Source organism: Thalassophryne amazonica, chromosome 10, assembly GCF_902500255.1.
Source record: "Thalassophryne amazonica chromosome 10, fThaAma1.1, whole genome shotgun sequence".
Classification (NCBI taxonomy): domain Eukaryota; kingdom Metazoa; phylum Chordata; class Actinopteri; order Batrachoidiformes; family Batrachoididae; genus Thalassophryne; species Thalassophryne amazonica.
In genome coordinates, this window is record NC_047112.1 from 100,979,241 (window position 1) to 101,000,905 (window position 21,665).

A 21,665-nucleotide genomic window follows, 5' to 3' on the forward strand; every position below is an offset into this window, starting at 1 on the left:
GGAAATAGGATGCATCTGGGCACAATTCTGAGGTTCATGGCAAAGACTGTAAATACTTATGTACATGTACGTTATTCTTTTTTTTTTTTTTATCCAAAGCTATCAAATATGGCCATCCTGTATTGTGAAAGCTTTGCATCCGTCCACCCATCTGTCTGTGCTCAGCATAGGTCCAGTCCTATTACTGCCAGAGTCTTCAAATTCACAGGGAACATTCTTGAGACACAGACCTTGGTTCAAAGATGCTAACCTTGACCTATTATAAGAGGTTAAAGACACATTCTATTTCATATTTTATGCTATTAATCATGCAAATATGTTTTTTTGACGGGCAGGGGTGACAGCCAATCAGAATAGAGTGGCACTGTGATGTCACTGGCTGGTCTCTCTCTGGCGCTCCAAAACCAGTTAGTTTATATGTAAATATAACATGTTTCTCATATATTATCTAAAAGCTAGTGAGAAAGAAACACTTCTATAAGTGAAAATGCTGGAACCTGAAGTGCTGGAACCTCTGAAGTGATTTACAAGACATTTCACAGACGTCAGAGTGCACGCTAACTTCTGCTAACTCAAAGGTAACTTCTGCCTTTTTCAAAAGCTCATGTATGCACACACACACGCCCTCCTGCTACGCCATTAAAATGTAAATAAAATATTGTTTATGATTTATTGATTGAGTTTATTTTGCAGCATCAATATAAACATGCAGAGGTGGATGTGTCAATGATACACTGATAACTCAATAAAGCATAAACACTTGTTTCCATTGTGGTCCTTGTGAAATTATCACGTGACAAAATAAAGGGGATTGACTGAACATGTACAAATTGTTATGTGTCGGACGCAGCTTGGAGAACCGACCAGCGTTTGAAGGACCCAGTATGAAATAAGCAGAGCACGGTTCAAAGGATAACTGAATTTAATACATAACAGTGATAATATAATAAAAGGTGCGGCCTGGCGTGGTGCGCTCCCAGCAGCGCTAACGGTCCGGAGCCAGAAGCTGTTTCGGACCCAAGGACCCCGCCGACACCCCCCAGGTGGCCGCAACAACCGAGTCTGTGAAAGAAGGAACCATTATGTGAGTCCACACTCTACACACAGAACACTTAAAGGTGTACAAACAGCAAACACTTCCTGGCTTGATTACTGATCAGCTTCCCAACCTGCAGGCATGGAACATCCCGTTCACAAAACTCCACTGCAGTGGAAGCTGATACATGACTAACAAACAGCTCAATACAATAAGGTGTGAGGGACACCACATTTACTGACTGTATAACTGTTAGTCACAAAATCTAACGTACCTCAGGAAGTGTGCTGACGAGCGTGAGACCTCACCCCCTCCTCTTTCACAGACTGTGCATCAAACCTGGACGTTCTCAGCATCCGCTGCTGATGAGATGGCTCCCGAGACGACGATCTCACCCGTCTGGTCACAAGGTCGAGTCTCTGGCAAATACACACTGTGCATTCCAGTCTTAAATGCCAACATGTTCCAATCCATCCAGATGCACCACAGCTGTGAGTCCTGACGAGTCGCAGGTGATCAGGGTGAAGTCCTGACAGCCTCAGCAACACAGCCACTCAGTCCCAAACGCACGCCACCTGGGAGGAAAACCAAAAAACAGAAACAAACCGGCAGCCAGGCCCCCCCAGCCATATAACACAAATTGTATATACACACATATATATATATATATATATATATATACACACACACACACACACACACTTTACACTGGGATACCAATTAAACAACTGCAAATTATAAAGAAGATAATACTCATGCAGCTGAGGGTATTTTAGCATTGCGTTATTATTATAAAAGTTAATGTTGTTAAAGCTCTGTAAAATATATTTACCACTATAATTGTCTTAGTAATATTACTGAACAATGCCATGGAAGAGGAAGTGTATAAAGGGCACAGATAAGATTGATGAGGCGAGACATATGAGACTGATTGTCTTATGTTATGTGATGACGCATGATTTAATCAGTGCATGATAACAAGAAGGAAAGGTCTGATGCTATATGATGAGGCAAGACATTATTTCTTCAGTGTATAACGAACGGCCAGCAATAGACTTTTAGACTGACTGTCTTATACTATCAAATGATTTCATTGAATGGACTTTGGAGCACCTTGAGACTGTATATAAGTGGCATGAAAACTGAATGTACTCGTATTTGTCATCAGACCTGCACTCTGTATGACATCTACTTTTAAAGCTTTAAATAACAAAAGATCTTAGAAACTGAAACCTGTTTCCTCTGATGTCTCATTTGTTGTCTGTTTCAGTGTTTTTAGGTAATTTTTCCAAGCAGTTCTATTTTAATAAATTGTCAAAAAAAAAAACATTCACATACACACACAAAAAACATCCAAAAAACATTTTTCACATTGTCATTATGGGGTATTTGGTGTGGGGGGGGAAAAAAAAATTTAATCCATTTTGGAATGAGGTTGTAAAAAAACCTGGAAGTGCAGCACCGTGAATACTTTCTGGATCCACAGTACTCATTTGGGACTTCCAGTTCAAATTGGGCAAAATGTGTTTAATTCTATTATTTATCATGGGAACAAGAAAAAATATTGTAATAAATGTTAGTAATGTCAAAAACACTTTAGTCTGTTCTTAAGATGCCCTGACACTTGCATGACTTTGATCTGCACACTCGTCATGACGATCTCCACCTGCTGTGTTCCCAGCTGGACGCCACACTTTGTTCCACTGGATGCCGCGCGTTGTGTGCTGGACACTGCGTATATAAAATAATTATTTCGTAGCGGAGTAATCTTTTTTCTCATTGTTGGCCGTTGAAAATGCCTCTAATCACTTCCGGAATCACAGAGGATTGCTCCAGCAGCAGCTTTTTTCTTCTCTCGTGCGCTTCATGAGGTGGAGAATGCATTTGGAACAGTCTAAAATGGTAGTTATTTGCATGTTTATTTTGTAATGGCCTGGTAAAACAGTTGCATGTTCATTCCTTCTTATCACTAGCAGTAAAAGTATGTTCATAATAGATTTAAGATCTCACTATAATCATTCAGAAGGGCTGCGCTGTGATGCGGTGGGCTGAGGCAATCACTCGCACTGGCACTCAGTGTTTTTTAATTGTTTGTGTAATGTTCACGTAATTAATGTTTGACGGAGATTTTGAACATTTCAAAATTTTCTTTGTGCATTTGCACGAAGCTGCGCGCAGTTTACAAGTAGTTTGAGACGAGTTTACTCTCGTGCAAGGCAGAGTTCATGCAAGCACACGGATCAAAGTTGTGCAAGTGTCAGGGTACCTTTAGTCTGGTAACAGCGACTTTCCAAATAACTACCTCAAAACCTCACCCCTTTGTAATAATTTGTTACCATAACATGCAAGATGGAATGAGAAACGTATAGGTGCTCAGGTGCCAGCTGGGGATACTAGGGCATATGTTATATGTTTGGGGGGGGGGGGGGTCCGGCTGCAGCCCTCAGACACCCAGAGGCATATCCCTGTGAAGTGACTTGTGGTGTGGGCGTAAGCATGTGGCAGCGAGACCACGTGGTGGTGGCAGTGCTGTCCTGGGTGGGCCAGGAGGTGTGTTAGGTGTGGTGTACTGTGGGGCTGTCTGGACCTCCCTTTCTGGATGGGGTAGGGCACATCCTGGATGGCTGGGGGTGGTGCATGCCTGATTCCAGCATCAGGGTTGAGCTCCTAAGATTGTCGGAAGATCGGGTCACATGTTGGCCTAATTATCTTGCAGTGTGAACCAGACATTAGAGTCTTCATTATGAAGTGCTTTGAATATTTGCATCAGATGGTCTAGTGGTTAAGGTGTTGGGCTTGAGTCCAGACGATCATGGGTTCAAATCCCCGCTTGACTGGAAAATCACTAAGGGCCCTTGGGCAAGGCCTTTAATCCCCTATTGCTCCCGGTGTGTAGTGAGCACCTTGTATGGCAGCACCCTGACATCGGGGTGAACGTGAGGCATAATTGTAAAGCGCTTTGAGCGTCTGATGCAGATGGAAAAGCGCTATATAAATGCAGTACATTTAGATGGAAAAATGGATAGGAAATGCAGTGAATTTTCCATTTCCTAACTCAGCCAAATTAAAGAACAGTGTTTTTTGTATATAATTGTTTTTGTTGGTGTTCTGGATGGTTTCATAGTGCTACCTAATTTTTATTATAACATTTATTCATTCGGGGTGCAACGTATCACTAAACTCATAGATGGGATTGGATCACACTTTTTAAGTCTTGAATTGGATCATTTTTTTCAGATCAGAAAAAAAAAATAACTTCACATTTAATTTTGTGAAAGAACAATGAATTTAATGAATATTTGCCCATTGGCCTGTCAAGGTTTCCACAATGTTCGAAAATAAAAAATGCAATTTTTACATTAAATCCTAATAGGAGCATTACTAATGGTTACTGTACCAACCAGTTCATCAGGTTGCAAAAGAGTTGGCCCACACCCAGGCATACAGACGTCTTCACTAATGGCATCGCTGTGCTGTTTGGAAACACCCCTGTCATATCCAGCTCGAAACTGGTTGTCTGCTCACTATTTTCGTGCTAACAACGTGAAAGGCACCACATTTTCTATGTGTCCAGCACTCTGTCTTTTGGCCGTTGGTGTGTGTGTGTGAATAGATGTAGCGACAGGTGTACGAAGCCTTAGCGGTGGCTCCGATTTTTCACGAATGGCACAGCCTTAGCGGTGGCTCCGATTTTTCACGAATGGCACACATTTCTCCTTCGTGCGCTAGTCTGCTTCAGTCATTTCTCTGCAGTTTCTCTGTGATCAAAGTTGCACGCAGACACAGCGTTTTGTCTTTCCAGTATTCTGCCGCAACCAGTTGCCTCTAATTTTAGACAGGCAGAAAACGAGACGGTGAAGGAACACATCAAACATGCTACAGTTTTCACTCATGGTGACGGCAACATGAGACTTAACTAAACTGACAAAACCAATTCAACTACAAAAACACAATAAATCAATAAAGCTACAGGCAATTTCCGGACTATAAGCCTCTACTTTTTTCACATGCTTTGAACACTGCGGCTTAAACAACGATGCGGCTAATTTATGGATTTTTACAGGTTTTCTCATAAGTCAAAATACGTCAATTGATGCTGTTCATTAATTGTCTGAAAGCTGCATCATCATGCAGGGTAAATTCACACACACAATAATTATAAAGTCTTACCTGTTAGTGTTAGTGGATTCATCAACATGTCCTGAAGAAAACGACGTCCGTAAATACTTTAATTCCAGTCCCTCTGGCACTTTGCGCTACAGTTGTGCCTCCATTAATCAAGGAAGCCCCCCCCCCTTCCCCACTGTGTCTCTGTCTTTGCACTACAACTTGGAAAAGTCACAATGCCTTAATGTCTCATTTACCACAGACACCAGGCCATCCTGGCTGCACGATGACATTATCTCATGATCTGCAAACAAAAAAGTTAAAATAACTCAGTTCTCCATGTGGAGCAGAGATGCTGCGCAACACCGTGCGTGTGTGCTGGATGACATGCTCGTCAGAAAAAAAAAAAATTACGGTGCGTATTTAATTAAAAGTTAAAAAAATCTTTCTGTAAATATCTCATGTTACAATGTGGAGACCTGCCGCTTAGAGACAAGTATGGCCTATTTATGTACAATTTATTTTTTCTTTTTAAAATAGGTGGGTGTGGCTTATATTCAGGTGCACGCTATAGTCTGGATGGTAACAACACTGTTAAACTAACATGAACCACAAAAACATTTAAAACCCTGAACTCCCATGGTGCATTGCTAGACAATGTCCATTGTTTACTGGTTAGCTAAAATTGCTCATTTCTGCAAAAATACAACCCCAATTTCAATGAAGTTGGGGAATTGTGTAAAATGTAAATTACAAACACAATACAATGATTTGCAAACCCTCTTTAACCTATATTCAATTGAATAAACCACAAAGACAAGATATTTAATGTTCAAACTGATAAACTTTATTGTTTTTGTGAAAATATTTGCTCATTTTGAAATGGATGCCTGCAACACGTTTCAATAAAGCTGGAACAATGGTATGTTTACCACTGTGTTACATCACCTTTCCTTCTAACAACACTCAATAAGCTTTTGGGAACTGAGGACACTAATTGTGAGTGTCATGATTGGGTATAAAAGGAGCATCCCCAAAAGGCTCAGCCATTAACAAGCAAAGATGGGGCGAGGATCACCACTTTGTGAACAACTGCATGAAAAAACAGTCCAACAGTTTAAGAACAATGTTTCTCAACGTTCAATTGCAAGGAATTTAGGGATTCCATCATCTACAGTCCATAATATAATCAGAAGATTCATGCATAATCAGACGATTTCCCACAACATCCCAACTTCATTGGAATTGGGGTTGTAAGATGGGTTTGCAAACCCCAGTGTGAACTGGGTCTATGACATCAAGCCCCTACAATTAATTTGTAAATCTACTTCTCTGATAGGTTTTTTTTTTTTTTTTTTTTTTTAAACAGGAATTGTCCCATCAGTGTGGCAATGGAAATTTATGTGGGGTCATTTATGACCCTAAAAAGATGTGTATTAATTTAACATTACAGACTTTGATTTTTAGCACATAAATTCAATAAATATAACTTCTCAGAATATGTCAATAATAAAGGAAGCAGTGTAGGTATGATAAACACAAATAAAGCCTGTCATTTTAGTTGCTAAAATAACTTAGCCACTTGAGAATTAGCATTTTCTTTTTTTTTTTAACAATCATTTTACCAAGATGCTTTTCATTTTCAAATATGTGCAATCAAAGTTAAAATCTTAGGGCCGTTAAGTGCTTTAATGGCCCTCAGATTTTAACTCTGATGATTCAGCCACCATCCTCTCTGGTGGGTGCCTGCCACATTTCTCCATGTAATGTGGAGTTGAGTCAGCAAGGGCATCTGGTGTAAAACTTGTGCCAAATCAACATGCAGCTCTACCTCGGATCTGCTGTGGTGACCCAGAGTGAAACAAAGGAGCAGCTGAAGGGACTTACTAAAGTTACAATCTGGCAGTGCAAAAACTCTGCCTTTTCAGTTTCACCATTTCCATGACTACTATGTAAACACCTACACGAGGTCGTATGGAGGGCTAGGCCTGCCGGGCTGCACTCACTGCTCTTGTTTTGAGAAGGGAAGGGGTGTCCACTGAGCATGCATGCATGAGAGCATCACTAAACACCTCTGTCCAACACGGTGTTACCTATGACAGAGCAGGGCGAGGTCCAAAGTGCCCTCCCACCCCCCAGTAAAAAAAAGGTGCTATGTTACAGATATGTTCTTTTTATCCAAACAAATTCTTCCCATAAGCTATAAATTAATCAGGATGGAGGGCCACAGGCCAAAAACATTTATTGTATGTGAATTACGTCATTTCAATTAAATGCATTATATTTTATAGTAAATTAACATTCTAAAGCTACAATGAAGTTTCAACATAACAAAATCACTTCTTTTTAATGTGCTTAAGGGCAATTTATTAATTCTAGAGGCCTTAGTAATGGCCAAGGCAGGACAACAAAACAAAGAACAGGAAACATGACCCACAAGCCACACAATGGGCAGCCCTGCACCCCCACTCATGCAGCCATAGAAAAGACCAAAGGAAGACACTTTTGCTACACTGTGCATTATTATGTGCATGCTTATTTGTGGACATGTGATGACACAAAATATTGGGTTCACAAAAATGACACGATATTTTAACACAGGATTCAGTGATGATAAAAAAATTCAATGGTGACATTTCTGAATGGAAAAATAGCCTTACATTTGACAGAAAGTCAAAATGCAAAATGATGCAATTTGAAATGTTTTAACTCATCATCTTATGAATGTCACTTCAGTCAAATAATAGGCTATTTTTCAATATTGTCTCATCTTGTTCTTGTGAACCCAGTATGATGTAGCGGGCAGGTTTTCAAGTCATTCCAGAAAGGCCTGAGAGGGCTGTTAACACCCAAAACGGGAATCAGCTGCAAATCGATATACGAGGTCTGATGAAAAAAGCCATCCTTTTTATTTTTTTCAAAAAATAAATGGATTTGATTCATATGTTTTTATGTCAGACATGCTTGATCCCTCGTGCGCATGCGTGAGTTTTTTCACGCGTGTCGGTGACGTCATTCGCCTGTGGGCAGGCCTTGAGTGAGGAGTGCTCCACCCCGCCCGTCGGAATCTCTGTCTGAATAGCCGCTGCGGACGGCGCGCGTTGCTTTATCAACATTTTTTCTGGACCTGTGAGGGATATCCGAGTGGACACTATTCGAGAAATTAAGCTGGTTTTCGGTGAAAAGTTTAACGGCTGATGAGAGATTATGGGATGTTTCTGTCGGTGTAAGGACTTCCCATGGAGCGGACATCGCGCAGCGCTTCCAGGCGCTGTCGTCGGCCTGTTTCGACCTGAAAACATCCTAATTTAAGGCTTAATTCACCCAGGACGTCGTGAGAGAACAGAGAAGATTCAGAAGAGGCCGGCATGAGGACTTTATGCGGACATTCCACTGTTTAAGGACATTTTGTAATGAAAGACGTGCGCGCAAATTCGCCGAGTCGTTTCCGTGACGACTCGGCGAATCTGTGTGCGCCGCGACAGGAAAAACACCTCCGTGTTGAAAACCATTTGTAAAATTCAGGCGGCTTTTGATGGCTTTCAACGAGTGAGTAACTGAGAAATTGTTTAACAGCTTGGGCATGTTCCAACTTGCCCGTTAAGGTTTCCAACACGGAGGTGTTTTTCCTGTCACGACCCCCCGCGGTCGGGCCCGGCCCGACATGCGACTCTGCCCGCACGTTCTTTCATTACAAAATGTCCGTTAACAATGGAATGTCCGAATAAACTCCTCATGCCGACTTCTTCTGAAAGTTCTCTGTTCTCTGACGACTTACTGGGTTAACAGAGCCTGAAATGTGGAAGTTTTCAACTTGAAACGGCGAGATGCTGCCGCCTCGAAGCGCAGATCGCCGTCAGGTGCCGTGGGCCGTCCTTAAAGCGACACTACAGACCAAAATCTCTCATCAGCCGTTAAAATTTTTACCGAAAACCAGCTGAATTTATCGAATGGTGTCCACTCAGTTGTGCCTTACAGTTTTTGAAAAAATTTTTATCAAACAAAGCAGCAGTCTCTGAGCCATTCCTAAACAATGAAAAAACGACGAGAGGGTGGGCGACTCCTCACTCAAAGACTGCCCACAGGCGAATGACGTAACCGACAGAAAAAAATAATAAGGTCCGTTACTTTTATCACAGACCTCGTATATCAGTTTAAGTAGTTAATGGATTTGAGTTTATGGATCAGTTACTGTAGGAAAACTTGACACCAAAAGTGACAGCTCCTTGGATCACCTCCCAACCTCACGGGCTGTAGTGACCCTCCCTCCCCTGCCAAAAATAAAAATTAAGAAAAAAAATAATTTTTGCGGTGATAGGGTTTGCAATCAAGATTTCCTGCAGTAATTGATTCGTAACCTAAATCCATAAACTACTTAAATTGAAAAAAACAAAATCATGAATGATATTCATGTTTTGCGAAACCGGCGTTCACGTTTTGGGAGATATTTTTTCAGTATTCACATTTTGCAATTAATGGTTTGCAGTTAATTCACAATTTGTAGCTGATTCATGTTTTGGGAGTTAAAAGGGTACAGGGTTTCTTTTCAACCATACACTCCACCAGGTGATTTGTGCAATGGATGTTCCACACAATTACAAATAAAAGGCAGGTGTGTTGAGGCCAATGAGACACATGAACAAAGGTACACAAAAGGAAAAGGTGTGGATGTCTTAAGATAGGAAAAAACCATAACATCGCTCACACTAAGGAAATAAAGTAGGGCTGAAACGATTAGTCTAGTAACTCGAATAATTCGATTACAAAAAATGTTGGATAGTAGAGGAGCTTGAATCTTCGACTGGACTGGGTTGCTTGATGCGAGGACGTTTCGCTTCAAATCACAGAAGCTTCCTCAGCTAAAATTCTTGCTCTGGTGGTCTGACTTCTGTCTTGACTCTTGTAGAGAAGAATAAACAGAAGCCACAGAAGCTGGAGTTTTAAACCTAACCAGACCCCTCCTAACCGAGAGACAGACTGCTATAGGCTAGTGACTAAACAATAGCTCTAATTAGCAATCATTGTGCTCTAGTTAGCACCCTCCTAATGACAGGGCAGCTGTCCTTTCTAATGATGGGATGGACGCCTCTCCTGACGGCTCCCTTGATGACTCTCCTGATGACGTGAATGACTCATTACCATGAACAAAAGACTAAAACTGCTTTGACCTGAGTACCCCATTGTAAACAGGGGACAAAGCGTGTCTCAGACCCCCTCCCCGGTTAAGACTTCAGACTTCAGACAACTTTATTGATCCCAAAAAAGGGCAATTTTATTTACACTCCAATTACCTCAGACAAGATACAGCAATTAATCCACAATTATTACTTGTTTACCGTAATAATGGCACACATCAAAATTAAAGACAACACATATACATTTGACATTGTTTATGTGTGCTAAACTTGCAGGGATGGGGTAAAGTGATGGGGAGCAGAAAGGGGGATAAAGGAAAAAAAATATGGAGCATGTTTCAGTCTTGTCCATGTGTAAGTCTGTCAGTTTATTGTCTTTGTGGGTTGAGATAAGAAGGAGCTGAATAATCTCACCAGAGCCTGAAGACATTCCTCTGGAGGTAAACATTGGGCAATTTGTCCTTGAGGCTAGATAAGCCTGGAGTGTTGTGGTTGAGCAGTGAAAAACACTTTTAACAGTCCACTTGAACAACCAAATCCCAATTATGAATTAAGAATATTCACTGGCCTCCGAAACCTTCAGCTTCAACTGCAAGGCACGCATCAGCTCCAAGGTGTCATCCTATTTGCGTCTGAGTTCAAGAGTCAACGCAGTCTGAGAATGCACTGCCTTGCCAACCTCGTTAATCATGACGGACAAGCGAGGGGCCGTGGTTCTTGTTGCCACTGTCTTGCCAATTTTATGGTAGATCAGGGCAGCACATAAGCCAAAAAGTATCAGCCCTGCTACCATGAGACCAAAAATGAATAAGTCCTCGACGTCCTCAACGGAGAAAGGCGCCAAGCATTCCGCACGCCAAGAACTCCAGGAGTCAAGAACATAGCCCGCAGGATACGTTCCATCTGGGCAGGTTGGATCCCCCGGTCCTGACCTTCTTGTAGAAAAAATGGTGTCAATAGCGTTCAGACACCAGCTGATCAATTCCATGGTTAATCAAATAGTGGTCCAATAGATCCAGAATCCAATATAATTTGAGGAATTCACAGTTTGGTCAAGTAGGGACTTGAAGGTTAAAGGTAGAGAACAGAGAGAACAGAGATAAGGGAGAGTGGAGGAGATGCGACCACCCTTGTCGGAGTCCCAAGCAAGTGTGGTTAAGGCTGGGTTTCAACTGTTTCACATAGAATGCCTCCTTGACCCCTCTCTCAAACAATTTCTTCTCTCTGGCTAAGATTTTAACTTCCTTGTCCTCAAACTTGTGATTAGTGTCTTTAAGGTGGAGATGAAATGCAGGCTGAGGTCCACTGGTGCCCTCTCTGCAGTACTGGTATAGCCTTTTGTGTAAAGGTTGCTTAGTCTCACCTATGTAGTGTTCGTTACAGTTTTCCTGACATCTGATAGAATACACTACATTGCTCTGTTTGTAACTAGGGATCCTGTCCTTAGGGTGCACTAATTTCTGTCTCAAGGTGTTAACCGGTTTAAAGTAAAATGGGATTTTGTGCTGTCTGAAGATCCTCTGTAGTTTTTCACCTACTCCTGCTAAATAAGGGAGAAACACTCTTCTTCTTGTCTCCGTCTCCAGTCTATCTGGTCTCTTTGTTCTCTGGGACTTCTGCACTTTGTCCAGGGACCATCGTGGGTACCCACATACTGTGAGGGCTTTCCGGACAAGTAGTTGTTCTTTAGCCCTTCCGTCTGCAGGGAAGGGCTACAGTGGGGTACTCAGGTCAAATTAGTTTCAGTCTTTTGTTCATGGTAATGAGTCATTCACATCATCAGGAGAGTCGTCAAGGGAGGCATCAGGAGAGGCGTCCATCCCATCATTAGGAGGGACAGCTGCCCTGACATTAGGAGGGTGCTAACTAGAGCACAATAGGTGATAATTAGAGCTATTGTTTAGTCACTAGCCTATAGCAGTCTGCCTCTCGGTTAGGAGGAGTCTGGTTAGGTTTAAAACTCCAGCTTTTGTGGCTTCTGTTTATTCTTCTCTACAAGAGTCAAGACAGAAGTCAGACTACCAGAGCAAGAATTTTAGCTGAGGAAGCTTCTGCGATTTGAAGCGAAACATCCTCGCGTCAAGCAACCCAGTCCAGTCAAAGATTCAAGCTTCTCTACTATGGAAACCACCTGGACAACTGAGAGCCTACACGGAAAAAATGTTGGAGGCAAATTCTGTGCCTTGAAGTGTCGTTTCACGTTGTAGTACATATGCCAGGCCTGTTTGTGGTGCTGTAACATCCACAGGAAAAAAAAAAAACTGAAGAAGAGTAGAGCATGCATACATGTAAATGCTAATCAATTTAGCGTCAAAAGCTACCACTTTTCAATACGACACAAAGAGTAAAATAAAGCCTTTTAAGGGAAAGACAGTCTGCGCTGATCATCTGAAGCAGACTGACTGTGCATTTAAAGCGAAGCAGTGTGTTTGTATATTTTTAAAAACACACTGTCCGCTCTCCGTGAGGAGTGACTATGCAGCCGGCTGCTGTCTCTCTCTGCCTGTTGTGAGGGGTTCAGCACCCCCCTCCGACCGGGCGAGTCACAGCTCCGTCCCCGGCTACACTGACAAACACTCTCTGAAATAAGATCCTCTCAGCAAAAGTCCACTCTTCTTTCTCTGTTTTGCTCAGACTCGCACTGAGTGTTTCGCTTTTTAAATTTCACCTTTTTGGGCAACACACAATGCTTCACAAACACTGTAACTTAAATAAAATAAAATAAAATAATAAAAAAAACTGACTGTGAGGCTTGCATGTTCAGCCTGCAGCTGAAATGCATCTGCTGAATCACAGAGAAAGAGGGATTAAAAAAACAAAATAAAATTCACCCAGGGACCCAATTCATCAACCCCCCCCCCCCCCCAAAAAAAAGGTTAAATTTTACAAGTTGGGGGGACAAAACAAAACAGAAAGCCACATCCCATCGCCATTTCAGCAAAATGTCAAGACTTTGGTGCAGAGACGTTGTGCCACTGCTTATGGAGAGCCCTGGACTATTGATGTTTTTTAAAAACGCAAAGTACTTTTTATCCGATAAATTGATTAGTAAAATAATCGATAGCTGCAGCCCTAAAATAAAGTGGGAAGTACAAACTTACCATGTTTATTGAGGACACTGGTCCAATGCTGTTTACGTAGATGTCAACATCTATGACTGTAGGCTTAACTGTGGAGGAAAGAAAAGAGAAAGTGAGCTCAAAGAGCTGTGCTGGTTGATAATCACATTAGTCTTCATCATTTAAACAGATATCATAGAACACCTCCGAAGCTGTATCCACTCCACAGAGAAATGAAGCTTTATTTCCTTTCCTGTTGTTTATAGACGTTAATACTGTCAGGAGTGATGCAGCTGTCTACAGCTAAATTGAAAGTATAATTTTTAATTCCAGCTGACGCCTAATCAAAAACTCACACCTTCTCACACACAGTGCAGCTGTCTTCATAGCATGGAATATTCCCTGGAATTAGCAGGGAAAGCAAAGGATATGCTCAGAATTTTACTTAGCTGTTTCTGTGCAACTCGATTTGGCCCTGAGGTAGAAAATGTTTGAGCTACGGATCATTTTGATATTAAACCAACACAAGAGCCACTCTCACAAAGTCTATATTTTCCAGGAATTCCTTGGTGCCTTCAACATCTTTGGCTACAAATGTTAAAAAACAAAACAAAACAAAAAAAACAATTATTTAGTTTTGGATTTGATTAAGAGGGGATGAGAACTCCTTTGTTCTGGCTAAAAGGGTTCAACTCTCAAACACTCTGCTCGCTCAGTGCTTTGTCTGTATGGCCGACATGAACATCTCTGCGTGCTCAAGGTCATTGCTTGTCATTTAATCTGTCCCACCCCAACTCGAGCAACCTCCTGTGTGTTCTGACGGTGTTCTCCAGGGAGTCAAATTCTTATAGTCGCTTCTCCATCTGTGCAAACTTCGGGTCATTACAGTGAAGTCCTTGACTTAAACTAAATTTTTGCCTTTCTATGTTCATTCTCTCAATAGTCTGGTTAATTATCTCAAACCGGCCACTCACAATACGATGATACGATGCACTCCTGCCTCATCACTGTAAACAACTGCACGCAAACATAATGCAAAAAACGTATTTCAAAAGAACCATAGAACACAGCACACACACGTTACAGTGTGACCATTGATGCATGCAGGAGATGCACAATTCGCACATCTGTGACCAATGCAAAACTCCACTGGGAGGGAGAAATAATAATAAAAAAAAATAATCCTGCACTGTGTCCACAAAAGATACAATTATTTCCTGTGTTTGATTAGTTCAAAATAACATTGTGTATGAAAGATGTGAATATGAAAACTACATTTCAAGCTGGGTGTTTATTGGGTGTTTATTTGCTGGACAATAAATGTATATCATTAATTGTATATTTATCTGTATTTCAACAATCTCCCACTTTCACAACAGAATAATCTGGCCAACAATGAACTCAGCAGGGGTGGACCAGCTTCGCCACATACTTCTCCTTCCAGGGGAGTCTAATCGGGGAACATGAACAACAGATCAAAATCCTCAACAAAAGTAATAAACATCTGTCTGAACAGGTATCACAGCTTTGCTCACAAATAGCCACTCTCACAGATCAACTCACTGGACTAGCCCCATGTTACCAGCACAACGCAACCTCCATTACAACCTGACCCGGTTAGTTCACCCGACACCCTCCTTAAGGATTCACTAGTTTGTGACTTGGAACCTTCTCAGGAGATTTTGGCACCTGTTACTTTGTTACCGTGCTCCATAGTTTTCTCTCAAAGTACATCAAAATTTTCCTCAGATACAAGCAAGATTCCTTATGTGATGAGTCTGCTCAGGGAGGAGAGGCTGATGTGGGTTATTACCTTTTGGAAAAGCCAGTCTCCAATCCTTGCGTCATATGATGCCTTAGTGGCAGAGTTTCAGAAGGTTTTGAGGATCCTTTGGGGGATATATGGCTTCCGGGCATTTATTCAGCCTCTGCCAGGGTTCCTGCAGAGTCGTGGAATATTCTGTTGATTTCTGTTTCCTCGTAGCAGAATCCAGCTGGGATGTTGCAGCATTGTGGGACACATTTGTTAAGAGTCTGGTGGAGAATTTAAAAAATGGTGGGTTGGACGAGCCCCAGTCACAGTATGACCGGATTTCGTTGTGTATGTGGCTGAATGACTGGTTCAGGGAGCAGCGTAGGGAGAAGTGCACGTCTTCCTCGCCACGTCCCCCAATGGTGACCTCTCACCCAACTGGAGGTCTCCCTGGAGCTTTGGCACCATCTCCTGATGAGCTTATGCAGGTCAGCATATGAAAATTAACACCAGAGGAGAGAGTTTGGCAAATTCATTTAGAAATATAGGTTTACATTTTCTGTACGAGTTTGTTAGTTTTTTAAAATAGGTGATCAAGTGTTGCATCACTCAACTTTAGCTATTCAAAGCCTCACACGAATCCCCTCACACTGAGTGTCTTTATTTTGTTTTGTTTGTTTTTGGGGTTTTTTATTTTTTCCCATCGGTACCAACAGTCCTAAACACCTGTTGAAAAGCTGAGCATTAATTGATTGACTGATTTTATTTATAATGAAAATGCCATTGTATAAAATGAATACAATACAAATACATTTAAAAGGATAATAAAATAAAGCAACTGGCACTGATTTCCATTGTGGTCCTTGGTTGAATGTTCCCATGGAGAGCAAGAACAGTTCGTCTCTTCTTGTTTCAAACTGTGCCTACGACCTGCATGAAATCTGGAAACTGGTAAATGTTCCAGGTAAGGTTTCTAGTGCAACTGTTTACAATTAACTTTGACAAATGTAACTGATGACAAATAAACCCCTTTAATCGCCTCTGACACATAATTAAGACCAAGAATATCCTTACAAGATAAGCAGGGAGGTCTAGAGGTCTGCTTCAGAAGTTTAGGGAAACTTTTGAGCACATCAGCACACAAGATTCTATCAACCATCTTTACTTGCAGTGGAACACTGTGACATTTCCAAAGTCATTTTGGTGGCATAGTGCAGTTTACAGACAAAACACTGAGTGGAAAGGAGACAGCTGCAAAACTTTGTAGTAGTGCTGTGAGAAGTCACATCTACAGATCAAAAAACTCCTCAATTTCACATTAAATGCCTTTGAAAGCCCAAATACATCTACAAGTACACGTGTGTGTGTGTGTGCGCGCATTTAATTTTTGTACATTTTAATTTTAATTATCCAAATTAAAATGGAAAAATGCTTGAAACAGTTTAGTTCATATGTTGAGTCCAGAATACACACACACACACATATACGTATACATACATACATATACATACATACACACATATACGTATACATACATACATACATACATACATACATACATACATACATACACACATATACGTATACATACATACATATACATACATACATATACATACATACATACATACATATATATATATATATATACATATATATATATATATATATACATATATATATGTTCTCCACTCAGATTGCAATAGCCAATCACAGATTAGCCTTTCTGTCCATCATTTACCTGTATTTTGGCATGCTTGGCGCCAGAAAGGTATGTTGGATCCAAAAGGGATCTAACGTTTTCACAATATTCTCATTTTTGAGATGCACCCGCACGTATCTTCGTATTTTGGACTCACAACAGAAAACTGTTTCAAGCATTTTTTTTCCATTTTAATTTGGATAATTACAGCCTACAGGAGAAAAAAAATAAATAAAAATGTGAATCTAAAAATCTTAGAAAATTTCCTAAACAAAGGATTTATAATATAGAAATGTCAGACGTCTGAAAACTACCATTATGTTCATTTATGCAGTCAATCCTTCTTTAGCAGAAATTCTTGTATCAACGTAGTGTGGCATGGAGCGACCAGCCACTGACACTGCTGATGTGTTACTGACATCATGGCCTTCAGGTTGTCTGTATTGTTTCTCATCTTCCTCTTGACAATACCCCACACAGCATCTATGAGGTAGTTTTAATCGGACCAATTACATACAGTAATACCATGGTCCACAAAGCAGATACTACAGTGCATCTGGAAAGTATTCACAGCGCTGCACATTATCCACATTTTGTTAACTTACAGCTTTATTCCAAAATGGATGAAATTCATTTTTTCCTCAACATTCTATACACAATTCCCAACACTGACAATGTGAAAAGTTATTTTGAGATTTTTGTAAATTAATTAAAAATAAAAAGCTAAGAAATCACATGTACATACGTATTCACAGCCTTTGAAATGAAGCTCAAAATTGAGCTCAGATGCATCCTGTTTCCACTGATTATCCTTGAGATGTTTCTACAGCTTAGATGGAGTCCACCTGGGGTAAATTCAGTTGATTACCTCCGCCAAGGAGGTTATGTTTTTGGTCGTGTCTGTTTGTTTGTTTGTTGGTTGGATCATTAGCAGGATTACTCAAAAAATCCTCAACGGTTTTCAATGAAATTTTTACCAGGGGTGTATCTTGGCCTAACTTAGAAGTCATTAAATTTTGGTAATGATCCGGAATATGATCCAGATCCAGTAATTTTTTTAAGGATTCCTTATCATTGCAAAATAGGGCCAATTTCAGTATTTTTGCATCTAACTTCATGAAGGCGGGTCACAAAGACTGAACAAAATGAAGTTACGACACAACAATAATTTAGCATTTGTTTCTCCTCATTGAATAAACTTGTTATTAGAAAATAAAAAAACTTGTGTAGTTTATGCAGTTTCTCTTTATAAATACATTTGCTGAAGATCTAAGGGTGTAACCCTCTGGGGCCGACACCGTCGTATACGACGGCTGAGACCAAGCTTTACTAAATTATAAATAACTTTTTAATGATATGAGATAGAAACTTACTCTTTTTTTTTTTTTTTTTTTGCTGAAAAGTTAACTCTGCAGACTTTCGAGCCATCATCCACCATCTTTGTACTCTTCATAGAAGCTGTGTGATGACTTGAGCAATGTGAGTGTCCAATCAGAATTGGTTCACCGTCACATGGTTTTCCAAAATCCAACCTTAGGGCAGATTCACCTCACGTGACACACCAAAGATTGTTTTTTAAGATTTAGCCCATTTGAGTAGCCCCCTGGCTGTTCCAATGCACCCTGTGCCATTACGCACAGCGAAAGTGAAAGTGAGCAGACGGACAGCGTCTCAGACAATCTCATGTGCCCAAAGAGAGTGTGTGAGTATCAGGATTGCTCGACTAGTTTTCCTGTGAATGTTATTGGATAAGCCTGTGGCAAGCTCTCTCGCTCCGGCGTAAAGCACTGTTTACCATATCAATGGAGCGAGGGGGGAGGGGCCGCTCCTCAAACTGAATGAGCCTCGAATTGTGAAAGCTGCTTTCAGAGCAGGAGAGAACAAACACACAGTCAACTTCATAGAAGTATAAGTTTGTAATGTGACCTTTGTGTAATAGCAGACAGAAATTGCTTTGAGATGAACACAAACAAAACGCATATTGTATATATTGTTCAAAATGTGCATTTGTGTTTACTGTCTGAACCTTTTTGTTGTACAGTCTTTCACACAAGAGCCCAAATTACCTTTATAAAGCGTCAAAACAGTTGTTTATTATAGTTTGCTGTGTGTTTTGAATAAATGTGTGTGGAAAATTATTTTCCGCTTTACTTTTTCCTTTCTTATTTCTGATTGTAAACCTTTATTACATTTATAAAACACAACTATAGCATATATATTTTGAAAGTACAGGTTGTCCTGAAAAAAGAGACATAAAACTTGATTGTGGGATGCAGGGAGAGCTGTTAACAGCAATAATAAAACATATAGGCTAGGCGAGTGAAGTGTCCAAAAAAAATGCCCTCGGACCCCAGAGGGTTAACCACTGAGTCTGAAACATGATGGTAGATGCGTGAAACAACGTGGAATAAGTCTCTTTGCCAAAGGGTATTCCATGTGACGTCAGTGACCCTATGGCTTTGGCAGAGGTTTGCGCTCTCCGAGTGCTTCTAGTTGGACACGCTTTGGAAAGACACACACCTGTCTACATATAAGGTCCTACAGTTGACAGTGCATGTCTGAGCATAAACCAAACATGAAGTCAAAGGAGTTGTGTGTAGACCTCAGAGACAGGATTGTCTTGAGACACAAATCTGTGGAAGGGTACAGAAACGTTTTTGCTGCTTTGAAGGTCCCAATGAGCACAGTGGTCTCCATCATCTGTAAAAGGAAGAAGTTCCTTCCTAAAGCTGGCCACCTGTCTAAACTGAGTAACTGGGATAGAAAGGCCTTCATCAGGGAGGTGACAAAGAACCCGATGGTCACTCTGTCAGAGCTCCAGCATTCCTCTGTGGAGAGAGGAGAACCTTCCAGAAGGACAACCATCTCTGCAGCAATCCACCAATTAGGCAGCACGGTGGCTTAGTGGTTACCACTGTTGCCTCACTGCAAGAAGGTAATGGGTTTTATTACCACTGATGGCCTTTCTGTGTGGAGTTGCATTTTCTCCCAATGTTTGCGTGGATTTCCTCTGGGTGCTCCAGTTTCCTCCCACATTTAAAGACATGCAGGTTAGGTGAATTGGAAACTTTATAACTGTCCAGGTCTCCCTTGCAAAAGAGATCTCAATCCCAATGGGACTAACCTGGTTAAATAAAGGTTAAATAAGGCTTGTATGGTAGAGTGGCCAGACAGAAGCCACTCCTTAGTAAAAGGCACATGACCGCCGCCTGGAGTTTACCAAAAGGCACCTGAAGGACTCTCAGACCACAAGAAACAAAATTCTCTGGTCTGATGAGACAAAGATTGAAGTCTCTGGAGTGAATGTCTGGAGGAAACAAGGCAGCATCCCTACAGTGAAGCATGGTGGTGGCAGCATCATGCTGTGGGGATGTTTTTCAGGGCCAGGAACTGAGAGACTAGTCAGGATTGAGGAAAAGATCAATGCAGCAATGTACAGAGAAAACCTGCTCCAGAGCGCTCTTGACATCAGACTGGGGCGATAGTTCATCTTTCAGCAGAACAATGACTCTAAGCACACAGCTAAGATAATAAAGGAGTGGCTTCAGGACAACTCTGTGAATGTGCTTGAGTGGCCCAGCATTGAGAGCCCAGACGTGAATTTGATTGGAGAGATCAGAAAATGTGGAAAAAGTGAATCACTGTAAATACTTTCCAGATGCACTGGGTATTTTATATTATATATATATATATATATATATATATATATATATATATATAGCCAACCTGCCATGCTCAGCATTGGTTAACATTCGGACAGTTGGTATGAGACAGCAGTTTGAGTAACAGCTTTAAAAAGCACTGCCTTTCGTTTTGAGATATGAAATAACTGTTAAGCGAATTAGATTAATCGAGTGTCATGCTCCTACACCCGCGAGGAGCCTCTAAACATCAGATCATCAACACCCACAGACATTACGCCAGTTTTTTAGTGCCCGCAGCTGAACTGGTTCACTTTTTGGCCAAAAGAGTGAGACGCCGGTGGAGAGGAAAATGAGCTGGAGCTCTCGTGCGCCTGAGATGAAGGGGCACGCGCACGCCCTACCTGGGATATTTCTCTCCAACGTCCGCTCACTCCACAACAAGATGGATGAGCTGGCACTGCTGATGAAGAAGAATAGAGATTTCTCCTCATCTTGTGTACTGTGCTTCACGGAGACGTGGTTAAATGCACAGACACCAGACTGCGCTCTCCAACTAGAGGGATTCCAATTCCTCCGCACAGACAGAGACCGAGCACTCTCTGGTGGAAAAACTAGAGGTGGGGGACTATGCTTCTATATCAACAATGCCTGGTGCTCCGATGTGACTGTATTCTCCCAAAACTGCTCTCCCTCTCTGGAATATCTCCTCATAAACTGCAGACCGTTCTACTCTCCACGTGAATTTAACTCTTTCATACTTTGCTCTGTGTATATTCCACCGAGCGCGGACGTACACGAGGCCGAGCGCGCGCTCGCGGATCAGATTATGAGCGTGGAGAGAGACTTTCCGATCTCTCATTATAATTCTCAGTGATTTTAACAAAGGGAATCTCAGTCAGGAATTACCAAAATACAAACAGTTTGTTAAATGCCCGACCAGAGAAGGGAGCACGTTAGATCATTGTTACACGACAGTGAGTGGTGCGTACCGAGCAGTGGCCCGTGCAGCTTTGGGACTCTCAGATCACATGATGGTCCACTTGATCCCCGCATACAGACAGAGACTTAAACTCTCTAAACCTGTTGTGAGGACGTCTAAAGTGTGGAGCAATGAAGCTGTGGAGGAGCTACATGCGTGCTTGGGCACTATGGATTGGGATATGTTTGAGGCTTCAACAGACAGTCTAGATGACTACACGGACACTGTGACATCATATATTCATTTCTGT

At 41.4% G+C, this 21,665-nt stretch overlaps 1 protein-coding gene across 1 annotated transcript in view; it reads right to left on the reverse strand.

Annotated features, from left to right (window-relative positions):
- Positions 1-21,665, reverse strand: part of LOC117519298 (gamma-aminobutyric acid receptor subunit gamma-3) — a 281,204-nt gene that overhangs the window by 158,158 nt on the left and 101,381 nt on the right. The window contains exon 3 of the mRNA XM_034180629.1: positions 13,380-13,447. Coding sequence (XP_034036520.1) covers positions 13,380-13,447 — 68 coding nt within the window. The remainder of the gene's footprint in view (positions 1-13,379; positions 13,448-21,665) is intronic.